General features: G+C 41.7%; 1 protein-coding gene across 1 annotated transcript; it reads left to right on the forward strand.

The window, feature by feature from the left end:
* The first annotated feature begins 6,139 nt into the window (after positions 1–6,139).
* LOC117551937 (E3 ubiquitin-protein ligase TRIM39-like) lies at positions 6,140–9,185 on the forward strand. The gene is made up of 2 exons (XM_034225018.1): positions 6,140–6,540; positions 7,129–9,185. Exon 2 carries the CDS (start codon positions 7,131–7,133, stop codon positions 8,802–8,804), a length of 1,674 nt encoding a protein of 557 aa, XP_034080909.1. The 5' UTR covers positions 6,140–6,540; positions 7,129–7,130; the 3' UTR covers positions 8,805–9,185.
* The last annotated feature ends 2,651 nt before the right edge of the window (positions 9,186–11,836 follow it).

Below are 11,836 nucleotides of genomic sequence, written 5' to 3' on the forward strand. Positions count from 1 at the left end.
TATTTTAAAGGCATTTATTTGTATACTCTACTAAAATGCAACAAAAAAAGGGTTTGATTCTATTAATTTTGTCTTTTTTATTGCACTGTTGCAGCAGATTCCTGTGTAGCTTCAGATCTGAGTTGTCTTATTAGTAAGCCTAATTTATACTTTTGTAGCAACACTATTTTTATATAATGGCAAAGAAAGGGTTCAGAGTATTTTCTTTTTTCCCTGTGTCATATGTGGCAGCACTGTTCAATGTTTCTTGAAAACATTACCCACTGTAGTATGTGACGTGTGAATAAACTCCAACTCTGTATCAACAACACTGTTGTGTAACTTCAGTTAAATACTTGTAGATTGTAGACTTGTAGATTAGAAAGAGGTAAGATAAAGGATCTGCAGTATTTTATGAAGTATTAATCGTACAAAGGTCAGTTTTATACAAGTAGAAGTGTGTATTTACCTGGTAGTAGGCTGTCAGTAATGGCCTCTCTATTTGGACTGGTAGATCTCGGCAGACTGGCAACTTTAAAAGTAGCTCTCGGTTCAAAAAAGGTTGGGCACCCCTGAGCTACATGAACCCTTCTGAGGTATTGATTACTTGCTGTAAGCATTAGAGGTGGCAGAATGACAAAACATGTTTCTCTCTCTATCACAATGTTGGGTTGACCAGAACCTGGACCAACTTCTGTTTCCTGTTCTACAATGGGCATATGCTTGCGTTAATTTTCAAACGGACAGATGAGGCTAGGATACCGGCTAAAGTTAGCAACACACGTTAACCATGAACAGCCTATTAATCCGTTCTCTTAATGTTATTTCTTCCAACGTTGTGGAATTAGAGAAAAGGGGGCTTCTTAACGTGCTTTTATCCGGGGTGGAGGGAGTTACATATTAGTTAAATATAACATTGGGGTGTGTGATTGTAGTGGGTGGAGAAATGAGGATATCCATCTTGATGTTCAAGCTAGTATAATATAGTTAACGTTACACAATAATAAGGAAGAGAGCTATTTGTGTGATCCATCGCTATTGATATGGATTTAGAGTGGATATTTGAGACTTCTAAACAGTAAACAAAAACGTAACTTATGGGTGAGTGTTTTTAGCAGAGCCATATAATGTCCTTGTGATTCTGTTGATTATTACCTGTCTGTATTATGTTGCAGCTCAGCTGATTTTGGATTGATGGCAAAGGGAGAGGGACTTAAGTGAGAGTGAAAACACAAGGTAAGTTTAAAATAGGTCAGCAATTTCCCACCCTATTGCTAGATGTATCTAACCCTTTCTCCTGTCTCCCTCTCTCAGCACAAGAACCCCAGGGGGATTCAATGGAGCCTGAAGACCTGCAATAATAATAATAATGCATTTTATTTATATAGCGCTTTTCACAACTCAAAGACGCTTAATGAGACCCTCACCCTGCACCTGAGTCTCAACTCCCAGAGTTTTTCAAGCCTCTCCCTGTTCCTTATTTTGATTAAACAGACGTTAAGCTTCCCAATGGTGTGGTCTTCGTTTTGTGAAAAATATGATTACCTCACATATGTTGTTGCTGTTGTTGTCTTTTGTGATATAATTGCTCCTGCTGACTTGAGCCTGCCATTCTTTCCTCCTCTCTGTGTCAGTGGGGAAACTTTACATTCATACTCCTTTCTCTGAGCGCTTGGAGCATCCCTAGGCAGCACAGCAAACCATGGGGGAGACGATATGCCAGGACAACACAGAGGAAAAGGCACAGACAAACGGCATGATATGCTATTCAATGTTTATTGAATTCCATTTATTTACAATGGATGTTCCTAAAGCAACACATTTAACATCATCATGCTGCTGCTAGCCCTTTGACTCATTGTGCTGTCAGTTGACAATCATTGATATAGGCACCTGTGGGTCTCCTGTCCTTTCTGAAAGTCATAAAGATTACATTAGTACTTTAGATTACTTGTGTCCTCAATTACCAAGGGATTACTAAAACCACCATGAATTAAAGAAATGGTAGAAATGTATCTAATCAGAATTTTTAAACCTTTCTTCCCTCCCTCTAAATATATCAAACATTAGGATGTGATGCTCCTGACTACCATACAGGTTTAAGAAGATAATATTTGTTTTAAAGAATTCAAAGCAATAAACAACAGGCTCTTTAACCAAGGCAACGTTAGCCTAACATGTATGTTAATAGGTAAGATAGCTGTTCACACTGTATATTTTCTACTTTCTACGTTGTAATGCTGTTATTTCTATTTAAGATGTTTACATTTTCGATTGTTTAATTATAGTCTTTTAACTGTCTAATGTACAATGCCTCCTTGTCTTTTGCTGCTGCAGCGTAAACATTTCCCCAATTGGTATCAATAAAGTAGGCTACTTATTATTTTATCTTAATCCTCAAATATTAGCACATTTAAAAAAAAAAAAAACACAAACATTGATGTAACTACATACACAAATCGATATGTTGTATAAATATTGCAAATCAAAACCTTTATTGACCACTAATTACCAAAAATTGCATTTCTATCCTGTTATTAATGTATTCAAATCGTGATTCAAATGGCCCGCCACGAACTTCCGGGAACTTTCTGAGTCTCTCTGAACCCATGGATGTATAATAAGAACTGGATACAGCGTGGGAGGCGGGGCCTCATTCATTCCTATGAGAGTTGCTCATTAGCGCATGATGATAAAATGGCCCAACTTTTGAGAGAGCGAAACGTCACAGATTACCCGGCATGCCTGAGAAGTACCCGTATGTGCGCTCATAGCGCGTGCGCAACTTTAACCAAAATGCTCGTTCACATCAAGCACGTCAATTTGCGTACACGTAACAGCACCGCACGTTCATGACAGCATGGTAATGATTTGTTATTATGATGGATTTGATATTAACGAGGCGGCAGTTAGCAGCTAGCGGCTAGCTAGTCATTATGCTAATGTACACATCAATCGTTATGTACTTCTATTACGCTGTAACAGGATCTAGTGATATCCATGCAACAGAGCTTCATTTAGCATGAAAGAATGATTGCACTGTATATATATATATATATATATATATATACTTATTATAATAAGTCATATTAACTTTATTTAATACAACATTTACGGTACAAGATGTAATCATACAGCCCATGTAGTATGATAATGAATTATAGCAAACATGTACAATATATCCATTATTACAGCTCCGTGGGATGGAGGTATGGTTCCATTCTTATTGTGCATCCATGGGTAAAGATAAACGCAACTCACATTGGTTTTTCAAACAGCATCTCTGTAAACTACGTGTATTGTATTCACTGAATTTCACTCTCTGCCTTTAACGGCTCGTTGTAGCTCCAATAGCTCCAGCCCCCACCCTTCCTGTGAGCACAGTGTGCTCTGATTGGTCGAGACACGTAACATGAACGTGCCGGGCGGCGCGGTCCCGTGGGTTAGATGCGCGTTCATAATGCAGAGGGAAATAACTCTCAGAATAACGTTATTAGCACATTTTTACAACTTGAGGAACGAATGTTTTTAATAAGGGCTATACAAGTGTTCATACTGGGTAGTTTATTTAGTTTAAAAAAAATGATCCAACGATTTACAGACCACTCTTTCCCCATGTAAGTCAATGGGAAAAAGTGTTTCCGGGCCTGGCAACCAAACGGAAGTGTAGTACCCGCCGTTTGGCCAGCAAGAATATTTTCATCTGAGTCTGGCGCAACTTCCTGGGGGCTTGGGCACGACGCTCCGCTTCCGTAATACTTCTGAAACGCTTGTGAACGCGCCCGTAGGGTATGACGCCGGAGGAGGCCGGACCAAAACCGCGGCGCAGCCGTAACCCCGCCGCAGACGGACCCAGTGGAAACTAGGGGTTACGGCTGCGTCGCGTCGAAAAAATAGACTTCAATCCTATTTCGAGCGGAGCCCAGCGGCGAGACGCTTCTGGGACGCTTCTGAGCCGTAACGCGGCGCGTCTGGTGGAATAGCACCCATTGACTAGAGTGGCCCGCGATCCTTGCGGACGCCACGGCGCAGCCGCAACGCGGCCGTAACACGCCGCAGACGGACCCAGTGGAAACTAGGGGTAAGCTCACCTTTCCCAGAGGTATTGACGGAGGAGATGTGGCGGAGGAAACAAGAGGTGTGTGTGTGTGTGTGTGTGTGTGGGTGTGTGGTGTGTGTGTGTGTGTGTGTGTGTGTGTGTGTGTGGGTGTGTGTGTGTGGTGTGTGTGTGTGTGTGTGTGTGTGTGTGTGTGTGTGTGTGTGTGTGTGTGTGTGTGTGTGTGTGTGTGTGTGTGTGTGTGTGTGTGGTGTGTGTGTGTGTGTGTGTGTGTGTGTGTGTGTGTGTGTGTGTGTGTGTGTGTGTGTGTGTGTGTGTGTGTGTGTGTGTGTGTGTGTGTTGTGTGTGTGTGTGTGTGTGTTGTGTGTGTGTGTGTGTGTGTGTGTGTGTGTGTGTGTGTGACCCTGAGCCAGCAGCTCCTCCCCCAGCTGGATCTCCTTCAGGAAGAACTTCTGCACCGCCTAACCCCCTAATCCCACCAGGAGCGTCTGCGCTGCGGCTCGAAGCGTCCCAGAAGCTCCTCGCCGCAAGGAATTTCTAAAATATAGGATGAATCCTATTTTTGACGTGGCGCAGGCAGGAAGTGGAATGTTCATCCAACAACTGCGAGGCTGCACACAAGACGCTCCGTTTCCCGCAACGTTTTGAAAACGCGCCTGGTGGGTTAGGACGCAGGAGGAGGTCGCAGCGCAGCGCAGCCGCAGCGCAGACGCTCCTGGTGCGATTAGGGGGTCAGCGTCCTTCAAGTCGGGGAGCTGCGGGACAAACAGCAACAGGAAGTCAAACTGTTTCTGAGTGATCAATAATCAGATCTGATCTGTGAGCCACTCGTACTTTTCAAGATGCAAACGCTTATTGTGAAATTCACACTCGATACAGCACAGCTTTGGCAAGGGAAACCTTAGAGCACATGTGTCAAACTCAAGGCCCGGGGGCCAAATCAGGCCCTTGATGGATTTAATTTCGGCCCACAGAATAATTTCTAATTACTATTAGATCCGACCCGCCGGTATATTGCACGCACACCTTCACTCCCTCCTGAGGGTTTCCTCAGCTCAGAGCCTGAGCCCAAACATTGATGAACCTGCACCCAAGATGAGATGCCAAGTATCTGGCTTGAACTAGCATCACAGAGCAGCACACTGAGTTTAATGGATGTTTCCTTTTGCACTTTCTTTCCTGAGGCAGCAGGGCATGTTTGGTTTTTTCTTTGAGGGAAATTGTTTTTTTGAAGCTGTTGTTGGCCTGTGGAAAAATGTAACCATAAGAAATGACTCCAGAAAAGCTGCAGATAGAGCCATAAGAAATGAATGCGATTATGTAATGTTTACTGTAATGTTGTTTTTATAGGCAATAGTAAAAAAAAAGCCAAAATTAAAAACCAAGAAATGGATTTAACAGCCACCTGTAAAACAGCAAGATTTTAATTTTGTTCATGGCTTTAACTGCTCCTTTAATATTTAAAGTAACCTTGATTTAAGTGGTTCAATCACTGGCAGATAACATTTCTCTAACCGTCCCTCTCTTTTTTTTATACAGTGCATTGAGGACATTTAACATGTTGTTATGTTTCAGCATCATACATTGAGACCCAATATCTCACGAGAGAACAGGATAACATGATTGCTTTAATTCAGGCAACAACATGCCATAATGATCCATAAGGGATGCTGCCTGAGAGAAAACACTCTTCGTCCTTGTTATCATGACCACTAACCCCCTGATCCCACCGGAAGCGTCTGCGCCGCGCTGCGACCATCCTCCTGCGTCCTAACCCACCAGGCGCGTTTCAAAACGTTGCGGAAGCGGAGCGTCGTGTGTGCAGTTGTTGGATGAACGTTCCACTTCCTGCCTGCGCTGCGCCGCGTCAAAAATAGGATTCATCCTATATTTTAGAAATTCCTTGCGGCAAGGAGCTTCTGGGACGCTTCGAGCCGCGGCGCAGCGGGTCTGGTGGAATAGCACCCCTTGACTAGAGTGGCCGTGATCGCTAAAAACGCCGCAGCGCAGACGCTTCTGGTGGGATTAGGGGGTAATGTTACATATTCAATGTCTAAAAGGCCTTTAGTTTATTTGATTGTATATAGATTTCAGTTTTAGAGTGGATACATATTGTACTTGTTGTATGGATGTGGATTATGTCATCCATGACATTTAACTGACATGTGTGTCCAATAAATGTAACTGAACTCTTCTGAAGTAAAACTTGATCATGATAAAGATAAGAAACAGCTTGACACACCTGTGAAGCAGAACCTTTGCTCCCTAACTATCATAGAAAACCTTGTTGATCAGAGGGAGGGAACCAAACCATCAGACAGTGAGAGGAGGAGCTACAGTGGACAGAGGAGAGCTTACACGTCAAACTCAGGAAACGAATGTTAAGTTAGTCAGAGAGGCAGCCACACTGCAGTCGAGACTAGTCTCCGTTTCTCTCACAGAAAATACAAACTGAGTTCATCAGATCTTTCTCAACAACGCAGCAGAGTCTCTGTCAAACACTGGTGAGTACATCTGATTATATTTACACTTTCAACAAGAAGGATTAACACTAAACTTCAGCTCTACTTCAGCTCCTTTACGTCCAACTTGTTTTTCTCCAACAACATAACCATATGATATAGAGTCCACTTTAAACAGTCTCTTTCTATCAACTCTTAGTACTTTAGTAACTTGTAACTGAATCTCTGTGGTGAGGAGTTTGAATTCACTTCTGCTCTCCTGCTCTTATTACATTTTACTGATCACTTCCTACATAATGCTTTTACCCATTTCCTCTAGCTGTTTCAAAATAAAATATTTCCATTAGAGAAACAGTTGGAGGCTTTTAATGTGAAGCAGCTAGAGGAAATTAATGGTTATGGTCACACAGTGAGAAGAGCAGTGTTATTTTTCAATAGAAAAATGATCGAGACAACATGTATTTTCATAGCTGTTTGCCAGAGTTGCATGCTTGAACCTGTCAGAGTTAAATGGTCACGGTTGCTCATGACTTGTTACAAGTTATCAAAGTTATTTCTTTAAAACAATATATGATATGAATTGATGATTGATGTTTCAAATGTTTTTTCTTTACTTTCACATGTGTGTAGATATGGCTGCTGCAAGCTATCTGCCATCTGAGGATCAGTTCCTGTGCTCCATCTGTCTGGACTTGTTCACTGATCCAGTCACTATACCATGTGGACACAACTTCTGTAAAGACTGCATCACTGAACACTGGGATAGAAGTGACAGGTGCCAGTGTCCCATGTGTCAAGAGGCTTTTAATACAAGACCAGATTTGAGGGTGAACACGTTCATCTCTGACATGGTCGCTCAGTTCAGACAGTCGGCTCAACAGAAAGCCAGCAGCAGCAACAGCAGCAGCAGCAGCAGCAGCAGCAGCAGCTCAGAGCAACAAGTCTTCAAACCAGGAGAAGTTTTCTGTGACGTCTGCACTGAAACCAAACTGAAGGCCCTGAAGTCCTGCCTGGTGTGTCTGACCTCCTACTGTGAGACTCACCTGGAGCCTCATCTGACAATGTCAGGTCTGAAAAGACATCAGCTGATCGACCCTGTGGAGAACCTGGAAGACAGGATGTGTCCGAAGCACGATAAACCTCTGGAGCTGTTCTGTAGGACCGACCAGACATGTGTCTGTATGCTCTGCACTGTTTTAGACCACAAGATGCATGATGTGGTTCCTCTCAAAGAAGCATATGAAGGGCAGAAGGCAGCGCTGGGAAAGAAAGAGGCTAGAAGTCAGGAAATGATCCGGAAGAGACAACTGAAGATTGAGGAGATCAAACGCTCAGTGGACCTCAGTAAGAAAGAAGCAGACAGAGAGATAGCAGAAGGAGTTCAGGTCTTCACTGCTCTGAAGGAGTCTGTTGAGAGAAACCTGAATGAGTTCATCCAAACAATAGAAGGGAAGCAGAACATGAGAATGAAACGGGCCGAAGACTTCATCAAAGAGCTGGAACAGGAAATCTCTCAGCTGAAGAAGAGAAGTGCAAAAGTTGAACATCTCTCACGCTCTGAAGACCACCACTATCTTCTCCAGGGTGTCCAGTCCCTAAACATCCAACACCCATCACCCACCAAGGACTGGACAAAGGTCAGCATCCCTCCATCATCATATGAAGGGACTGTGGTGAGAGCTGTGGTTCAGCTGGAGGAGACACTCAGCCAAGAGATGAAGAAGCTGCTTGAGGCTGAGCTGAAGAGGGTCCAGAGCTACGCAGTGGATGTGACTCTTGATCCTAATACAGCATATCCCAGTCTCATCCTGTCTGATGATGGAAAACAAGTCAGCGATGATGGTGATGTAAAGAAGAATCTCCCAGACAACCCAGAGAGATTTTCTGATTGGAATAATGTTTTAGGAAAGCAGAGTTTCTCTTCAGGCAGATTTTACTTTGAGGTTCAAGTTAAAGGAAAGACCGAGTGGGATTTAGGAGTGGCCAGAGAGTCGATCAACAGGAAGGGAGATATCACACTGAGCCCTCAGGGGGGTTTCTGGTCTTTATGTTTGAGAAATGGAAATGAGTATGAAGCTAATGATGATCCTTCAGTCCTTCTCTCTCTGAAGTCTCGGCCTAAGAAGGTGGGGGTGTTTGTGGATTATGAGGAGGGTCTGGTCTCCTTTTATGATGTAGATGCTGCAGCTCTTATCTACTCCTTCACTGGCTGCTCCTTCACTGAGAAACTCTTCCCATTCTTCTGCCCAGGTCTTAAATGTGGCCGTAAAAACGCTGCACCTCTGATCATCATGCCTGTCAACTAATCACTCATCTTATTTCATATGTTGATTTGTTTTCATTCAACATATATAGATATTTAGAGTCAAAACTGTATAGTTTCCATATTATTTTTACAAAATAAGTATACTGTGGTGATTGATTAACATATGGTTTAGATTCTGTATACAACACATAAGTGGATTCATTAATCTATCCAACAATCATATAATTATATCTTCAACAATTAATCGTAACACATGTGGAGAATATGAACAATGGATAAAGCTACAAATATGTATTTTAACTTCATTAGAAACTTTTGTTTTTCATCACGCCACATTTGTCAAGCTAGTTAGAGTTGATAATAACATTAAATGTGTTAAATGTAATTGTTATACATTTTCATTAAAGAGAAAGGCCTATTACATGCCTCTACTGTATATGTATGTATATGTGTAATAGTTATACTGCTAGAAAAAGTCAAATGAAGCTAAATAATATGATAAATACTAATTTGTGTTAAAAATGGTTTGGTTAATAACTGTTAACTTGTATATTTACTAGGGCTGTCAGTCGATTAAAATAGTTAATCGCGATTAATCGCAAATTAATCGCACATTTTCTATCTGTTCTAAATGTTCCTTAGAGGAATATTTTTCAAGTTTTTAATACTCTTATCAACATATGAGTGGACAAATATGCTTTATGCAAATGTAATTATCATTTGAACAATGCCAAATATTCTCATGAATATTAAACACAACAACCTCTGAACATTACAAATATTCGCCTCAATTCAATCTGGAATCTTTCTCATACAATAATACAAAGTGGTGTGTGTGTGTGTGTGTGTGTGTGTGTGTGTGTGTGTGTGTGTGTGTGTGTGTGTGTGTGTGTGTGTGTGTGTGTGTGTGTGTGTGTGTGTGTGTGTGTGTGTGTGTGTGTGTGTGTGTGTTGTAGTGTGTGTGTGTGTGTGTGTGTGTGTGTGTGTGTGTGTGTGTGTGTGTGTGGGTGTGTGGTGTGTGTGTGTGTTGTGTGTGTGGTGTGGTGTGTGTGTGGTGTGTGTGTTGTGTGTGTGTGTGTGTGGTGTGTGTGTGTGTGTGTGTGGTGTGTGTGTGTGTGATTGGCTCGTTGGAGCTATTTGGCAACTCAAGGCATATGCTCGAACGGGAGCTGCCTGGCCGCTGCAATGCATGTTGCGCGCACTAATCCGTGCTGACTTTTCGTACAATGACCCACTGTCTGGCTTCCTGCATAAAGTCAAGTGCTCGGCGGCAGTTGTCGGCGAAAATGTTCGCTCCTCTGTTTTAATTTAAACAGCTCCTAATAGCCGTTAGCGCAGCTAGCTAGCACCAGATGCTAACAACAACAACAAATCACCTAAGGTCCTCTCTCTCGCAGCCACACATACACACACCCCTCCCATGGCCAGTCAGGGCCTGCCGGTGAGCGTGGAAGTGTGGTATGCAGCAAGCGGGCGGCAGGAGCGGGGCTGTCTGCATCAGCTTGTAGATGGTATTTTAAACTCGATGCACTCTGAAACTACGGGGCGGGCCGAGGACCAAAAATACACATGCGTCAATCGCGTTAAAATAATTAGTGGCGTTAATTTTTTTTTGCGTTAACGCGTTATTAACGCGTTAACTTGACAGCCCTAATATTTACATGAAAGGTTTTATATGGATTACTGGTCAAATGGCTTATGAATCAAAGACATCTGTAAATGTGTGATCGTGGCGTTAAGAAAACAGTAAAATAAACGATATGCTTGGTCTGAGAAAGCAGGGACTCGAGCACTAAATGCTGAACAGGAAGGCCTGGTTTACACATCATTTGTATTTCATGACACATTTCCTGTGGCTAATTCCATAAAAAAATATATAAGTTGATGGCTTTTTGTGTCAAGAGCTTGTAGGATGAAATGTGTGTTTCCACTATCAGTGATTGGATATTCTACGGCATAGGGCAGAAAACAGTGGGGCTGATATCAGTGAGATAGCATTCACTTTTATGAGTCAAGGCAGTGACTATAAAACTAAAACTACTCTTTACAATGAGCTAACTAACTACAGACTTTAGCATTATACAAGTATGTATGCCAACAACTCATATGAGGAAAAATTAGGTTTGATTTAATTACATGTTTTAAGGATATAACAGTTGGACTTAAGACCTACCATTTGCTTCCTGTAGTTTTGCCATATTTGTATAAAACTAGTTTCCCCCTTTGTGATATAAAACGCTGAATCAACATGATGTCCTACATTTGTTTGCATTGTGTCAACACACACTTATGTGTGTTTGTTGTGTGTGGTAGAAAAAACTGGGTGAAATGTGATGAGGGTCACATGACTAACGGGGGTTTGGTAAAAAGCCAGAATACACCTCTTCCCAGGTTCTCAGTTTTAACTCATCATGCATACACAAAACCCTCCTTTTCTTATACTTTGAAAAAATGCCTTTTCAAATGGTTTCCCTCCCAGCACATTTTTATATTCACTGAACTAAACAAGAACTCAATGTGAAACGGATTAAATATTTTGTCTTTCATCCAAGATAACAGTCTTGACAAGTACAATTTTAAATACAAAAATAAATATGCTAATTTCAAGGTCACTGGTCTTTGTTGTTTGTGTGAGTAATGTGTTCAGTGTTATTTCAGATGACAGGAAACAAGTCTTAAAACACAATAGGAAATCTTGAAAGGTTTCCGTATGTCAAGGATCAAAACCAATCTATGAATCTGGCAAGATTTGAAAAACATGGCAAATAGCCTTTTATTTTATTTTATATTTCAGTGGTTCAAAACTCAGTATATGTTAAGGTCAGCAGGATTACATTTTAGCTGATTTTAGATTCTAAACAACAATAACTGTTTGTTTTATTTGTTGCTCGAAGTTATGCATGAAACATCTCCTCACATTTTCACAAGGCCTTTCAAGTCAGATTTAAAAATAGTCAATTGTTGACAGTTCTGCTTTGTAAGTGGGCGTGTCAGACCTGACCTTTACCTCACCTACCTCTATTAAGCTTACCATTGATAAAAATATGCTAAATTGTCTGTGAATGGAAAGGA

The sequence above is a fragment of the Gymnodraco acuticeps genome, unplaced genomic scaffold (genome assembly GCF_902827175.1).
Source record: "Gymnodraco acuticeps unplaced genomic scaffold, fGymAcu1.1, whole genome shotgun sequence".
Taxonomy (NCBI): domain Eukaryota; kingdom Metazoa; phylum Chordata; class Actinopteri; order Perciformes; family Bathydraconidae; genus Gymnodraco; species Gymnodraco acuticeps.